General features: G+C 27.7%; 2 protein-coding genes across 2 annotated transcripts; one reads left to right on the top strand and one right to left on the bottom strand.

Annotated features, from left to right (window-relative positions):
- Positions 1 to 784: 784 nt before the first annotated feature.
- Positions 785 to 1,290, bottom strand: LOC123198217 (small polypeptide DEVIL 3-like). The gene has a single exon (XM_044612882.1). The coding sequence runs from the start codon at positions 1,152 to 1,154 to the stop codon at positions 1,002 to 1,004; it is 153 nt and encodes a 50-aa protein (XP_044468817.1). The 5' UTR covers positions 1,155 to 1,290; the 3' UTR covers positions 785 to 1,001.
- A 9,382-nt stretch (positions 1,291 to 10,672) lies between these two features.
- On the top strand, positions 10,673 to 11,709 carry LOC123197700 (AP2/ERF and B3 domain-containing transcription factor RAV1-like). The gene has a single exon (XM_044612036.1). It carries the CDS (start codon positions 10,809 to 10,811, stop codon positions 11,652 to 11,654), a length of 846 nt encoding a protein of 281 aa, XP_044467971.1. The 5' UTR covers positions 10,673 to 10,808; the 3' UTR covers positions 11,655 to 11,709.
- Positions 11,710 to 17,561: the final 5,852 nt, after the last annotated feature.

Genomic DNA, 17,561 nt, shown 5'->3' with positions numbered 1-17,561 from the left:
TGTCACTAAATTTATAAAATAAAATTCCAAAAATAATAATGTTAAAAAAAATCAAATTCTTAAATTCTTAAATTAAGAACAGGGTATCAGAGGAAGGCAGTGATGTAATCATAATGTCAATTAAAATAGGGAAAAAATATATATAAATATATATATATATATACATATATATATATAAAATAGAAAGGGATGAAAAAAAATCATAATGTTTCTATAGATAATTTGAATAATAAATAAATAAAATTATAATTTAAATTTTATTGATAATATTTTAAAATTAAAATCTTTAATTTTATATATAATTAAAATTAAAACTTAAAAACTGTCTTATCAACTCGTACAAACACACATGTGAGAGCACCAATTCTTTCAACACGCAATTCCATGGTTTTGATTGACAAGACCTCTGCAAATGGATCCTACGTTAATGACACCATTTCTCTCCTCTTAACTCTAATTTTAAAATTTTTAAAATAAAAATAAAATAATATTTAATTATATAATAATATATTATTTTGTATATATAAATTATATAAAAAATATATGTAAATATGGTGTTATTCTTTCAATGATAACCTGCAGAATTTTGAATTCATGAAAATCTAGTTGCTCATACATGTATGTGGGATTCGTTGTTTCCATTAATATTTAACACCAAGAAAATTCCCACCGGCGAGCTTATTTATTTGAGCTCATTATTCAACCTCTTTACGCCATTTTTCTTATGTTTAAGCTTCAAAAACAGCAAAGATATGAACAGAAAATGAAGAATAAATCCCTGTAATTAAATCTTAAACCAAGCTTTTGATTCTAATAGTAATTTCCATGTACATAACAAATGCTCTAGGTGGAAAATTCATGTAATAGTGCCTATCTTTGCTATTTACATTTGGGAAGAAGAAAAGAAATAATAGCTAGAGCTTCAAACTATTTCTGCAAATTCAAAGAAACAATCTATGAATATATTATATATCTTCTTCTTCTTCTTCTTCACTTGAACTTTAGTCATGCCAGCAAAGGAGCATCACTACGCATCTTCTGATAATGTATACCCTTCCTTTCTGTTGTTTAAGATACCCTCCAAGCCGCCTGCATGACACCTTCTTCTTCGACTCTTTCACCGACGACGTCGCATTGCTTCTTCTCATCTCCATTTCCTCAGTAAAATAGAGAAAAAAGCCAGGAGCTTGAGCAGAGATAAAGCTGGAGCTAGCTGATACTGAAAATGCTTGAAATGGAATAAAGAGAAGAGGGTGGTTATATAATGAGAGAATGGTGGTGTTGGTGGTCCAAAGAGAGAAGAAAGTGAAGAGTTCAGGCCCTCTAAAACTCTACTGACAGAGTGCCACGTCATTTTCTTCACCAAATTTAAGAGGGTTTTTTTTCACCCACCAAGAGAGTTGGTCGGCCATTGATGGAAAATGGTGAAAAAATTCAACTATTTTAAGAGGTTAATTTTAGATAGGCCAAAAGACAGATTCCCACGCAAGGTTTGATGCAAAGCCATCTCCCACCCACTAACTATCAAAAATTCAAACTCTCACCCATAAGTGTTAAAATTAACAAAATTATATAACTTCAAAAGTAAAATAATCTTTTGACTAATAATATAGTAAAAATAATAAAACATTATTCATTCTCCCAAAATTTAGAAAACTAATAATTTCTCTTCAAGATTAAATTTTGAAATTTTATATTTCTCCCCTAGGGTTTAGGGTTTTTCTCCCCCTTCTTTTCTAGTGTTAGAACCAACCGGTTTCTCTCTCTCTCTCTAATGTTTTCCCCTACCATGTATTGTCTTCATCCCCATCTTTGTCCAGTGACAAAGACGAATCGTCTTGTTTGATGATGAAGACATCTTCATCACTAGATGAAAACGATTCATAGTGAGAAGGAAGACGCTAGAGAATGGCCAAAAACGGGGAGAGAGAGTGAAGCCAATTGGTTCAGACATCGAAAAAGGAAGAGAGAGTGGCCAAAAATTGATAATATTTTATTATTTTTAATATATTACTAGTTAAATGATGATTTTACCTTTAAAATTAACTATTTCTATTAATTTTAACAATTCATAGGTAGAAGTTTAAATTTTTTATTGTTAGTGATAGAGAGGTTGAATTTTATCAAACCTTGATTGGGAAATAGTCATTTGGCCTTTTAGATATTTGGAAATTAAGCACTATCACTGGCCTGCCCATCTGCCATGTTTTCTTCACCATGTTTATCATATTTTCTCGAATAAGCTTGCATGTTTCCTTGTCATTTCTTGTTTGATTGCTTATTACAATTGCCACGATGCTATTATTATTTACCGCCAATTATTATCTCTTCATGGCCAAAATGTTTAATAAACCCTAAAATTGTAGCTTGTTGATCCACCGCTAAATTTCATTATTTCTTTATTTTAAGCATTCATTCTTGTTGAATTCCTATTTACACTAGCGTCCTATTTGGGATTGCTCTTTTCTTTTACAAGTTAAAGATCACTTCATTTGTAATAAAAGAGTAAATTAGTCTTAAGTGATTTTATATATATATATATTATTTATTTATATGTATGTATGTTGTGTCCATCTAATTTTGATTATCTAATTGAGTATTTGTATTATAATATGATTAGGTATTATTTTATTATTAATTTAAAATCACTCAATTACATAATATCACATCATCTAAATATCTATTTAAATACTTAAAATAATGTATCCAATTTTAAGTTTTCAACTAGGTATCAGATGATATGTTATCCTGTGATTAGATGTTATTTTATTTGTAATTCAAAATAATTTAATCGTCTACGAGCATATCATTAATATATTCATTTGGGTACTTAAAAATAGGGATACATAATTTTACTGTATGTTAACCAATAAAATTATGTGCATAACTTTATGCATAAATAACAACATATCATCATGTGATTAAGTATTATTTTATCTCTAATTTAAAATTATTCAATCATATAGTGATATATCATTACAAATGCACAAACTTATACAAATTTTTTTATACACATAGCACTATTTTATGATAATGCATTATTAACTCACTACACCAATGTACTTATATTTAGGTATATTTTTACTTTGTTTTTCAAAAAACTTACCAAATCTTTTATGAAAGTTCTATTTCTCAAAGCTCTCATTTTCTAAATTTTATGGGAAGAATAATGTTATACATGTCTTTTTTTTTTTGTATATATAAATAAGTATATATATAATATGTTATTATATGATTAAATATTATTTTATTTTTAATTTAAAATTATTTAATTATTTAATAATATATGAAATATATATTTATTTATATACTAAAATAAATATATATTGTTTTATTTATAAGGAAATATATAAAATGTAACAAACAATCCTTTGAGGTGTCTCAAAAAGCATTATTTGACAGACTAATTATTTCTGCAACTCTTTTTATAACTTCTGTATCTCTGAGATTGTGCATGAGATTAATATAAAAATGAGACTTGATCAGTCTTTATAATAAATAAAATGGAGAATTCGTATGAGGTAACGTTGGTAACAGCTCATAACTTGAGGTATTAATAAGCAGAAGCAGTATTTCTTTCTTTCATCCTCGATAGCATAAAGCGAAGGAGACAAAGAAGGAGACAATGAGGAATAGTTTTATGAGAGAGGCTCAAAACTCAATAAATTTGCAGAGAGAATCTGAGTGACTTGTTTAAACCCAACAAAAACTGAAGTGGGAAATGGGATTTTACAGCATAAAAATCCCACATGTTTTGTCTTGTGCTCATCCCATTCCTCTTTTCACGTCGGGAACTTCTCTAGGGCTTGCACCTGGACCAGTCTCCATTAATCTTCATTCTTATTTCTGTACTTCACTTCCTGGAGTATTCAAGTCTCTTTGCAGCCAACTCTGAGCTTATAATTATATTCAGAATTATCCTTCTTTAATTTGTCAATGTTTTAATATGCACACTTGCCAAGAAATATACATGCTTCTCCATCAATTGGGTGTTTGAAAATTCTCATACGGGATCACTTTAACTACAATTTTTATCTAGTTAGATAACATTAATATGGATTGTAAAATTTATTAAATTTTTGATAGTGCCTAATAACTTAAAATATAATGGTTAAATTTCTCTCTAAAATCTATATAATATAGTTTTACCTATTAAATGTTTTTATTTAAAATGGTTTTATAAGTGAAAAATCAATTACGTCAATGTAGATAATTTTGAGAGCTCTATGGATTCAGATTATATGATATTTCATATATTTCTATAATTTTAAAATTTTAATTTAATATTTTATATCATGTACATAGATTCTACATATTAAGATTGCATGACTTTATGCTTATTTATGTAAGTGAAATATTATATGGGGCGAAACTACAAAACCACTGCAATGCAGTCAGCACTGTTATATGTCTTCCCCCTTACATTATGGCTTCATTGTACGCCCTTTTTATGCCTCAATTCTTCAAAGCTGATACGACTAAAGAGTTTTAGTACAAATTTTCATGTAGACTTTGTTAGGTTAATTACACAAATTCATATAATATATTCATGCGATTAATCAAATAAATCACAACAAATTTCTACACATAAAGGCTATAGACTACTTGAAATTAAATGATTTAGAGATTCTAACAAATTTGATACATCATAATCAATACGATATCAATTGAATCTAATTGATTATCGATCTGATGAAATTAGTCTTTCCACTCGTATACTCCTAGAATGATAATATATTAATGGAGTGTTTTCCATGTGAGTATTGGAAAATGGAAACCTAACTTCCTTTTATGATATTTTATTAGGTCTTCTCATCACAAGTCCAATAAACTCAATTAATAACTCACATTTGTATTGTAATAACCCAAATTTTATATATAAAGTGGATGAGATATTCGACATAATGAATCACAGTATGTCGATAAAACTTAATTCACTAGAGTATATATTTATCAGGGTTTTATCAAATTAAAACAACATTAATATTTGCCCATATTTGAAAAAATTTCTAACAAACTTTGGATGAATCTGTCCCATATATCTCTTTTTTAGAAGATAAAATTATCTAATTACATAGCAAGAATCTAAATTTATAAAAATTAATGAGTAAGTAGATCACTGGATAATATTATATATACATATTTTTTAATAAATAATTTAAATATAAAAATGATATGTCTGTGTAATAATACATAATTTAATCATATAATAATATATAATTTAAATATATGAATTATATACTAAAAATATATCTGTATCGTTTGATTGGTATAACATTATCGGGGTTATGAAGGATAGATGAGTCATGTGAGGTAGGGTCATAAGTCACTAAACAATTTATACACAAAAAGAAAGAAGAAAAGAGAAAGCTGAAAAGGGGTTTCAATTAAAGCAGACAAGGAACATTAATTTACAATTAGAATTAATTACTTGATTAACAAATAAAATGGGGCGGTTTCTTTCCTCCTGGCTGGCAATTCTTTGCACGTAATAGAAAATTACAAATCTGTACGATGGTCGGCACGTGATAATCCCGTGAGGGACATGCTGCCTGGCGCCTGCCTGCCTCTCTGTCGGTGTTCCGATTCCGTTAATTAATCTCAAGTTAATTGTAGGATTAATTAGATTAATTCATGGGATTAATTCTATTTTTTTTTTTACATTGAATTGATGACCGTATCTTTGTCTTGGTTAATTCAAAAGATTACGGACGTTACTAAATTGTACGGTTCAACGCATACTGTTGCATTGGAGTCGGATTAATTTTAATTAAGTTAAGCATGAGATTCCACTAAATCTTGAGAGCTGGCATTCTGTGTACCTGGATGAACGTACTGGCTGAGAAATTTGTTCCTTCATTTTCACTCAATGACTTTGTAAGTAACTAATTATACTATTAATTCACTTCTTACGATATGATACGATTTTAATAAAGAATTATATATATTATAAAATATATTAAATTAATATAATATAATATATATTATTAATAATTTTTTTAAAAAAAAATAATGGTACAATAAAATTATATATAAATAATTTAAAATTTATAAAAATGTTTATAATATTTTTTAAAATGATAATATATTAATTATAATTTTTTATTATTTTATTAATATTTTATTTTTTAAAAAACATATTATTTGATGTGATATAAAATATTAGGTTTTTTATATACAATATAATATACGATTTGACTATCATATTCTATAATACTTAGGAAATCTCGAAAATATAAATTTTGAGCTTGTGTTTTCTATTTCAAAAGTGTTTTTTTTATCTTGTAAGTTTAAACTCTAGTTAGTAAATATGGAAACAAAAAATAATAATATATGAATTATACGGTTATAACATGATAAATAGTAAAAAATATATTTAAAAAAACTCATAAAATTCATATATGAAAAAAATACAAAACATATATATACAGGTTTAATATGACACATTACCAATAATACGTTTTTTTTTTAATATGACAATATCAATTATAATTCTAGCACTTTTTATAAATTTTCTGGTTAAAATCAATATAACAATTTAAATGTAAAGTATCTACTCGACTATTAAATATAATATCACATAATATATAATCAAGATTCAATCATCACAAAAAATTATCATTTCATGAATTTTTATCAAATCATTAGCAAAATATTATGATTTGTTGATGTTTGAGTTAAGAAAGTAAACGTGTATGGGAGATCCATGAAACATCTTTATAATACTATTGAAAATGTAAAATTATGCGTTAGAGATTTGAATGACAAAAAATTAAGTTTTTTCATTTATATAGTTACGGTATTGTGGTAATTAATTAAAAATATAAAAAACAATTTAACACTTTAGAGGGTCTTAAAAAACAAAAAATTTATAAAACAGTAAAAATACGTATTTAGTATGGTAAACATATACTAAATTTAAAATTTAAAATAACATGTTTAATAATAAATTAAATAAAAACATAAATTGAAGGTAAATAATTTACTGTTTTACTGATTAGGGTTTAAAAAAGATTTTTTTATTATTCATTTCTTCATCAAATATTAATCTTAATCCGGCTGAATCACAATTTTGCAATTTAAAAAAAAAAAAAATTTAGAAGTTACAACATTTAAGCCCATAAGAAGGCCCAGAAAAAGTTACATCCCATCTATGTTTTCCTAAGGCCTCTGAGGCAAGAGAGATTACCTATTATATTAAATGCTAAATTGTGATATTTGGCCGCCTAATGGCCAGGGTTTACATTTTCAAACGGCCAAAAGACTATTTCCCACCCAAAGTATATTGATTTCCCAACTTTCCTTGGTTAACTTTAAAATTCCTATTTATCTACTCATAAACAGTTAAACTTAACATTTTTAAAGGTAAAATCATTATTTTATCTAAAATATTAAAAATAAACTGAAATTTTATTTTATTTTTCCTCCTTAAATCCTAAAATCTAACAATTTTTCTCAACCTAAGTTTTTAAAAATAACATTTTCCCCCTTAGGGTTTTCAAACTTTCAGATCTAATTTTTTCGACAATAACCAGCGATCTCCAAACACTTACTCTTCCTCTCTAGCACCTCCTCCTTTTGGTTATGCATCTTCCGATGTTGTGTGGTATTATTGTCAACGAAGACAATGCATCTCCATCTCTGAAAGAAAACGATTCGTCTTCATCAACGACGATGGCACATGGTGTCAAAAGATATACGATTGAAAAAAGGAGGCGTCAGAGAGGAAGAGTAGATGCTTGTAGATCGTCAGTCATCTTCAGAAGTGGATCTGAAAGTTTCAAAACCCTAAGGAAAAAATACAATTTTTGAAAACTTAGATTGAGAAAAAAATGTTAGTTTTTAGGGTTTAGAAGAGAAAATGATATGAGTAACAGACTCAGTTAATTTTTCCCACTTATGAGTGAGTAAATAAGATTTTCAAAATTAATAAGAGAAAACTTAAGAAATCAACATATTTTGGGGGAAATAAGTCCTTTGGTCTTTTCAAAAGTTCAAATAATTATCAAAATGACTGAGATATCACATGTCAAGGGGGTCAAGTTACGGTACATCCTAGACCCTTTTTTTTTTACGCAACATACTACAATAACAGTTCATATCTTAATCGGCCTAGCCCAATACAGTTTACTATATTTTAAAAAATATTAATTATTTATTATTATATGAGGAGTTAGAATAATTAACATGCGAAATTTAAATTATTTATTAATGTTATATAAAATTAAAAAAGTAATAATAAATTATTAAGGTAAACCCAAACCTATTAATTGTTTGTTATTAATGTTGTAGTAAATACAAAAGATTAATACGAGAAATCCAACTTATTAATGGGTAAAACCAAAAAATTAACATGTGAAATCCCAACAGCATTAATAAATAAAATAGAAAAAAAATATAAAAATATATAATTAAGTGGACCTAGCACAGTCTAAAGACTGTTAGGTTATGTCATGGACCTTCAAATCCTGACCGGTTGACCTAACCCATTAGCATGACAGATCACACCAACACCAACACTACCAATTGACACCTTTACAATGACTATTTTTTATATATAGAATCTATAAATAAATTATCACTTATAAAAGTACTAAAAAAGTATCTCAATAAATTATCAAAAGCCTCTTTAGAAAAAGATACTTTATGAAAAATAATTGATATTTCTATATTAATAAATAGTTAGTAAATTAAAATGATATAAATATTAAAAAAACTATATTTTAAAAGTTAGTAATTAAAATTGGAAAGTTCAAAGTCAAAATTATATAAATTTCATATTAGAAACTCATATTTTTTAACATGAAATTCAAGTTTTATATCTGTGAACTAAAAATCCTAAATTCCACACTAAAAGTTATACTTTTTAATATGAAATATAAATTTTATATCTTATATTTTATATCCTAAAATACCGAATGTCAAATGATATGAATCTTAAGAGAATCATACCATAAAAGTTAGTTATTAAAATTAAAGAATTCAAAATCGTATAAATTTAATATGAGATTCAAATTTTATACTTTACACTTAAGATTCACTTATCTGTTAAATTTTATTATTATTGTCAGAGATAAAATTATCATTTAAAAATTTTATTTAATAAAATAATTTATCTCCTTTTTCTTATCTTAGTTTTAAAAACTGATAATTTTTTCTTATTCTTATATTTTTCAGATTTAAAAACTGATTTTTTGCCTCTAAAGTCCTGTAGCAACCTCTTATATTTTTCTTATTTTAGCCACCCCCAACTTTCTAAAAATTTTCAACTTCACCCTTTCTTTAGTTTCAATTTCTAGGTTCCCATCATTGTCCTTCCTTCTTTGTCTTTGACATCCTCTTTTGCTGAGCTTGAGTCACCAACATATTCTCCCTTCATTTCTCTCCCGTTTGACATAAAATCTGGTTGAAATTGCGCAAGATTCAACCAAGTATCAGCTTTGAAAGTTACTTTTACAGTAGCAAATCATTCAAATTGGAAATTTTATTCACCAGTCTCTATATCAAGGTATGGAAGATAAATGATTAAAATTGTGAAGATTAAGAAGCATATGCAGAAGCCAACAACTTGCACTTATTTATGCAATAATATCAGTACATAGAGATGTGGAAGATGAAATTGGAATATATACCAAAGCCCTTTAGCTTTGCCAAGTGCATGAACGTACAGCAGAACCCCCTTTTGGATTATGCAATTTGTGATTCCATCATGGAACCCATGTACTTGGAGAATTTGAACTTGGATAATAAGACAACGCCCGTCTGTCAGAAACTCAGACTGTGTTGACTCTGCGTCAAGTACTACTTCACTTCTCTATATTCTTGGAAATTTCAACCAATATCTTCCCTCCTTTTTCCAGAGACTCCGCAAACAGAACCCCACATAGATGAAATGAAAACTTTATTATAAAAATAATATAAGATAAGACTGAATAAAGTGACAATATGGAAAAGGCCATGACCTGGGGATCAAATCAGTCTTCTCTAGTACAGTGCTTGGTCGAACGACTATCTCACACCCAAAGTTTACAAAAACGACAAATTCTTGTCCATTAAATTAAAAAAATTAAATTCTCATTTATTATCTATTTTTATTAATAAATTTTATTATGTAAAATAAAAATTATTTCACATAATTTTTTCTATTTTATCTGTCCTTGTCAAAATTTGATAAGTTTGGGGTGAATTATAATTTTGAAAATATTATAGATGTTAATAAAATTTTAAAGGATTTTAAAAATTCAGAAAAAGTTTTGAGTTTTTTGAAATTTTTAATATCTAAATGTACACCTTAATAGTTTCAAAAACAATAGTTATAATTCTTAAAAATGAAATAAAATATAATATTTTAAGATTAATTAAAGTTTTGATATTTTTGAAAGATTAAATGATAAATTGCTTAAATTAATAAGAATATATTGATATTTTGATATTTATATTAAGTGTTAATAGCAGTTTTATAATTTTAATAAAAGGGTAAAACAATAAGTTTCAAGAAAATAAAACAAAAATCACAATCGAAAATGAGTGATGGGTGAAAATTTTACTTTTTGAAACTTAAAGATAGAAATTGTCATTTCATCAAACCTTGGGTGACTTAGCATGTGGCCAATACAACTAGCTTACTTTCATGGGGGGATGAATTTGGAGAACAGCTTCTGCTTATCCTCATGTGAACCCATCAATCAGCTACCCCACTTTCCTATTCTTAATCTTTCAGCTGTATAAATCATCTTTCACCTCATCAAAATTTCCAACCAAACTTTACTTTATATTTCATTTCATTTTCACTTTCTTGATTAAGAAACATGGATGAATATGAAAATGGTAATGAGGCAGAATCCAAAAAGCTGCCTTCTTCAAGATACAAGGGGGTCGTTCCTCAGCCGAATGGAAGATGGGGAGCTCAAATATACGAGAAGCATCAACGGGTATGGTTAGGGACTTTCACTGAAGAAGAAGAAGCTGCTAGGGTTTATGATATTGCAGCGGTGAGGTTCAGAGGCCACAATGCAATAACAAACTTCAACGTTTCTTTTGACAACGACGAAGATTATCATATGGAGAAGCTTTTCTTGAGCTCTCATTCGAAGGCGGAGATCGTTGACATGTTGAGGAAGCATACGTACAAAGAGGAGCTCGAAGAGAGCAAGCAGAATCATGCATGGCATGGGACCGGGTTCAACCGGGATCCGTTTGAGGAGACCCGGGATTTGTTGTTTGAGAAAATGGTGACACCCAGTGATGTGGGGAAGCTAAACAGAATGGTGATACCAAAACAACAAGCTGAAAAGCACTTTCCATTGAACACAGAGGTTGCTTCAAAGGGGGTGTTGATGAATTTTGAGGATAATTCAGGGACAATATGGAGATTGAGATACTGTTATTGGAGCAGCAGCCAGAGTTATGTGTTGACAAAAGGGTGGAGCAGATTTGTGAAGGAGAAAAGCTTGAAGGCAGGAGATTTTGTGTGCTTTTGGAGATCAAATGCTGGGCCGATTCCAAGGCTTTTCATGGATACTAAGCCTAGAAATGGGTCGGGTTCTGATGATCAAATGGGGAACCGGAGTGAGGAACAGAACCCGGTTGGAGCAGTTGAAACAATGAGTGAGGTTAGGTTATTTGGTGTCAACATTTTAGATGAACCAAGTTGATATTATGTTGTAAATAATTATAACTAATATTAGAAGTAAATTAGAGTGTTGTGAAGATGGATAGAATTGTAGATATACAAGAGTAGCTAGTGTTAATGCTCTCTCTCTCTCTCTCTCTCTCTCTCTTTTGCGAAGACGGGAGTTTCAAGGTTTAGAGTTTAGGGTTATAATTTTTTATTAATTAGCACCTTTATTATGTGTTGTTTTCTTTACATGTTAGTTGAAGAAAATTAAGAGGTTTTAATAATCAATAAAACTATGTATACTCTGTTTCGATTATTCAAATAAATATTTCGATAATAATATTTTTAAATTAATGATAAAATAACATTAAATCATTATTTAAATACCTAATTGGATATTCAAAACTATATAAACTTAACATAATATGATAAAGTTGAGAATGTTAACATGTTGATATCGGAAAATTAAACTCATTAGCCTAACAAGAGGAGAGAATCCTAATCATAATTTTACTTCTTTTTTTTGTGATGAAAAGGGATTATTTGATAATTATATAATTTCAAAACACATCAATTTGTATAAATAAGTTTATATGTTTTACAATATTGGTTATTTTATTTTGAGTAATATTATATATATCTACTTTTAAGTATATAAATACATATATATTATTTTATTTATAATTTAAAATCATTCAATCATATGATAACACAAATTAAATAGTAATGTTATATATATAATTTTTATACACAATTTTATGCATAAATAACAATATGTCATTATATGATTTGATAATTAAAATTTAAAGATAAAATAATATTTAATTATATAGTAATATATTATTATTTGTGTATAAAATTTATGTATATAATATTATTATAAATTAAATATATATTTATTTTTACATTAAAAATAAAAACACATAATTTATTATTTTATTTTTCCACGTATGAGATTGCCGGTAATATTTTCACTCAATTTCTTGAAAAGTACAAAAGATATCAAAGTCCCACCGGCAATGCCATTGGCAAGATTCCCTTCCAAAATTGTTTTTTTTTTTTAAAAAAAAAACAACCCACCTGATAGATAAGTGGGTACGGATCTACCACTTTCTGAACAAGCAGATAGGATTCATTGTAAGGGATCTTAAAGGAAATGACAAAAAACCCAGGATTCATTGTAAGGGATCTTAAAGGAAATGACATAAAACCCTAACGAATTTGAGAGTACTGAAGATTGATATTTGGCAAAGAAGAAAAGAATGAAGGTATGAAGAGAAAACTTTGAAAATTGAAATTAAAGATAAGAAAGATATAAATAGAGAGGGGTCCCTTCATTGAATGAAGCTCTATTATTCATGATTGTTGGTTATGGATAAATTGGCTATGCCCGCCGAGCCTATATTTACAAGGCCAAAGGACTTATTATCTCTTAAAGTATGTCGTTTTCTTAAATTTGTTTCTGTTAATTTTGAAAATCTTATTTATTTATTTATAAATAGTTAAAATTAACTGAATCTATTAGTTATATTTTTTTTAAACTTTAAAAACTAATAATTTTTTTTCAATCTAAGTTTTTAAAATTAGATTTTCCCCCTAAAGGTTTTTAATTTTTTAGATTCAATTTTTCGATGACGAACAGAGTTCTCTGACGATCTCTAAGCAATGTCTCTTTCTCTCTTATGTGTCCTCCTTTTGATATTGTGTGATGTTGTCTTTATCCAGAGACAAAAACGAGGTCTTCATCTATGATAGATTTTTTGTCAATAAAGACCTTGTCTTCGTCTTTATCAGAGATAAAGACAAGTTGTCTTTGTTGATGATAATGACGATGTCGTACAACGTTGGAAGGAGGACACACCAGAGAGAAAGAAACGTTACCTAGAGATCACCGGAAAACTCTCTTCATCGTCGAAAAATTGAATTTAAAAAATTAGAAATTTTAGAGGGTAAAATGTTGTTTTTAAAAACTTGAATTGAGAGAAAATTATTAGTTTTTAGAGTTGAAGGGGGAAATGAAATCCAATTTAAGTTTATTTTTAATATTAAATAAAAAATAACAATTTTATCTTTAAAATTAATATATTTAACTATCGATGGGTGAATAAATAAGATTTTTAAAGTTAAGATGGAAAACTTGTCAAAGCAACATATTTGGGGTGGGAATAAGTCCTTTGGCCTATTTACAAACCCATTTGTCTTGTCTGCCCACAATTGTCAAAGATTCCAATTAATTTTGTCAGACTCTTATGCAGTCAGTGGTACAACTTGTACAACATTATTTAATTTTTCCACGGTCTACTTCAACACCTTCATTCAACCAATAATGTCACATTTTCAACACAACAACAAATTAGGGACTAGAGGAATGCTACAGTACCTAAATCAAGAGACATATCAATGGTGGAGGTCGATTCAAGACTGAAAGATCGAGTGAAGATGGAGCAAAGTTGTGAATATGGAATATACTGGAGATTAAGTGTTCAGGAATCAAGAGTATATTTGTTAATAAGAATAGTTGAAATAGAAGAAGTTATATTTGATGAGAGAGACAATACGGAGTTTTTTTTTTTTTTTTAACAATAAACCTGATCTAAATTAGTTGATCTTTTATGGTTAAATAAATTATATTAAAAAAGATAAATTTGAGTTAAATGATCAGACTCACATCACTAAATCAGTTAAATCAAGAGTTCTATATTAACATATTATAGATAGGACTTGAACTCAAGTTTTTTATTTTGAAAGTATATTCTTTCATCACTCAAACCACTCATAGAGGGGGGAAATTAGAAGTTGCGATACTCAATTCAATTGTCAAAATATTGCCATTTAATATATATTCCCTCCTTAAATAAATAATTAACAATACGGGTTTGTTCTCTCTATGCATATGTTTAAATTAGATGAAATTCATTTGGGAAGTGTTGGAAATAATTAAATATGTCATGATCAAATTCTGTGAATTATATAAACACAGATTTTGCATACCCGTTTCAAATTTAGATGAAGCGTTTTCAAATACTGCACGAGATGTTGACGTTAATTTATTTTCACGACGTCATTTGCTTACGTATTGCTTTTCATTTTGGGAGACAAGATTTGTGCATTGGTTTTGCAGGAGAGGAGAGGGAAGAAGAGTTTTCTTCTGAAAAATAATGTTTTGTGCATAAGGAGGCAGTTCCTCTTAAACTAGGTCGGGTCGACCTGTCATGGGTGGACCCTATCCAATAGGAAGGAAAACAAAAAAAAAAATCAGTTGGGACTTCAATTTCGAATTGTTTTTATGAATATTAATACATGATCAAAAGCAATTATTGTTACTAATTAATTGTCCAATTTTAGGGATTATGATGTTGTGGTTTGAAAATTTTTTTAACAAGTCAAATTGAAAGTTTAATTTTAAAATATTATCAGATAATTATATTAAAATTTTCACTTTTTTATTATCCAAACTACTACTTAAGAGCAATGTTGTTTGAAATGAAGTTACAAGAAATCAATATTACAATTGTAATGTAATTTGGTTACTAGAAGGAGCAAAGGAAAGTTGAATGTTGGAGTCTCACGGTTATTATAAGATTTGCTGACAACTTTTTTACATTAACAAAATTATACGTATTTATTTTAAATATATACAAATTATATATACAAATTATATTATATATTATCATATGAATTGATAATTTTGAATTGTGTTGCTCTGAGCTTTTCAATAAATTAGAACATCCATCCTTAACTCAACTCTTACCTAAACTTTTCCTAATTAATTAATTAGATGAAATGATGCTCATAAATTTTAGCGTACTTTTGTTATCATGTCTTCAAATAACATGAACTTAAGTTGTTTTCAAGTTTTGAAAGGCCTGTTTTTTTTTGCCTATAAATACTTTAATTATCCAAAAAAAAAAAAAAAAAGAGAGAAAACCTCTCGTCCCTCTTGTTTTTGTCATCACTTAATATATTTTTTCTTCCCAATTTATCTGTTGTTGGTTAAGATTTTGCCTCATCCATCTTGCCCAATCCTGGATTCTTACTAGGGGCATGGTGACAGGGCTCACCCAATAAGTATGGGTTTCACTTTTATTATCCCTGATTTAATGTATCGTTTATCAAGGTAGTATCTGTTTTAAATATATATAATTGGTCATAATTTTATTTTTAAATTTTATAATAAAAAATGCAGCTTAACGAGTTAGAAGTTCATAATTTATTTAATTCATCTTATTTTAACATCATTAAGTGATATAAGTTACATATGTAAACCCAACATCTATTTTCTGTAAACTTCTAAACTGTTTTTTAGATTGTAAAATGCAAAAACAAAACCATAATATTTTACAAATACTCTTACTTGAATTATACCGACCCTTGGAGACTAAATTGACCACTATAGTAATCGAATCGTGTATCGAAAACTTAATTTATCTTGTCATATATCAAATATCGTATCATATGATAAAACTTTTAAAAAGTAAAATATCAAAGTATTAATAAAATACTAAAAAATTATAATTAACATATCATTATTTTAGAAAATATCACAAACACCTCTAAAATTTAAAATTTTTCATATACACTTTTACTATATCATCATTTTCTTTAAAAAAATATATCAATTTGTATCAATAATATATATCGTATCATATTATATAATATATCTACTATATCGTATTTGATAACAAAAACTCTTAAAGTTAATATTACTCACTTCTTTTAATTTGGCTTACAATCCCTAAATTCAAGATTATCCATCACCTAAAATCAAGACATCAAGATTATCCATTTTCTTTTTTAGATATTTATTAACCTTATGTACACTATTTGTGTGTGTGTGTGTGTATATATATATATATATATAGAGAGAGAGAGAGAGAGAGAGAGAGAGAGAGAGAGAGAGAGTTTTTGTATGTAATACAAAAATAATATAACTCTTATTTTAAACTATTCCACTTTCCCACTATTACTCTTTTTTTTTTAAATCATCATAATATCAATGCGATTCTTATCCTGTCGAAGGTAAGAATAGGCAGTATGCAAATATGTAATGTAAAACCCACATTTAGCTCTCATATAAAAGCTTTTAGGTTTTTTTTTTTTAATTTTCTTAAAGTTTCAATTTTTTAATTTGTTCTATTATACATAGTATTCTGTTATTATGACTCGCACGATCAAGTCTCTACCCTCGTCTCTTACACAACTGACTGTTTGCTCTAATCTCTTGCACGATTGAGCCCTTACTTTCGTCGAGTCCTTGGTCTCATCTCTCGCACGATCAAGCTTTTACTCTCATCTCTCGCACAATCGGGCCCTTACTCTCATCAAGATCCTACTCTCATCTCTTACATGATCGAACCCTCGCTCTCGTCTCTCGCATGATCAAGCCTTGACTCTCGTCTTTCGCATAATTGAGCCCTTACTCTCGTCTTTCGCACGATGGAACCCTTACTTTTGTCCCTCATACGATTGAACCCTTACTCTTGTCTCTTATTTTCAAATTTAAATTAATCCCTACTCTACCATATTAAGTTTGAGGGGGGTGTTAGCATGATTCTAGCAATCAATCAACATGATTTTAACAATCAATTACCCTGATTATAACAATCAATTAACATAATTTCAACAACCAATCAGTATGATTTCAGTCATAATTTTAGTCATTAATTAACATTCATACCTTATATATATTTTCATTATTATATATAAATACCTCTTTATGTAAGCTTTTAGATATGAAATAATATACAAGAAATTAATTTATTTATAATTTATCAATATTAATTTAATACATCTTATAATATATATATATATTTTATATTTTATTATATCATATGATATATATTATATTATATATAAAAAGATACTAATAAAACTTTAGATCAACTCATCAGAAAACTTAAATCGATCCTCTTCAAGTCTAATGTCTCACTAATTAGATACTTGA

This window comes from Mangifera indica, chromosome 15 (assembly GCF_011075055.1).
Source record: "Mangifera indica cultivar Alphonso chromosome 15, CATAS_Mindica_2.1, whole genome shotgun sequence".
Taxonomy (NCBI): Eukaryota; Viridiplantae; Streptophyta; class Magnoliopsida; order Sapindales; family Anacardiaceae; genus Mangifera; species Mangifera indica.
Note: the sequence above shows the minus strand (reverse complement) of the source record. Positions and strands in the feature narration are given on the sequence as shown.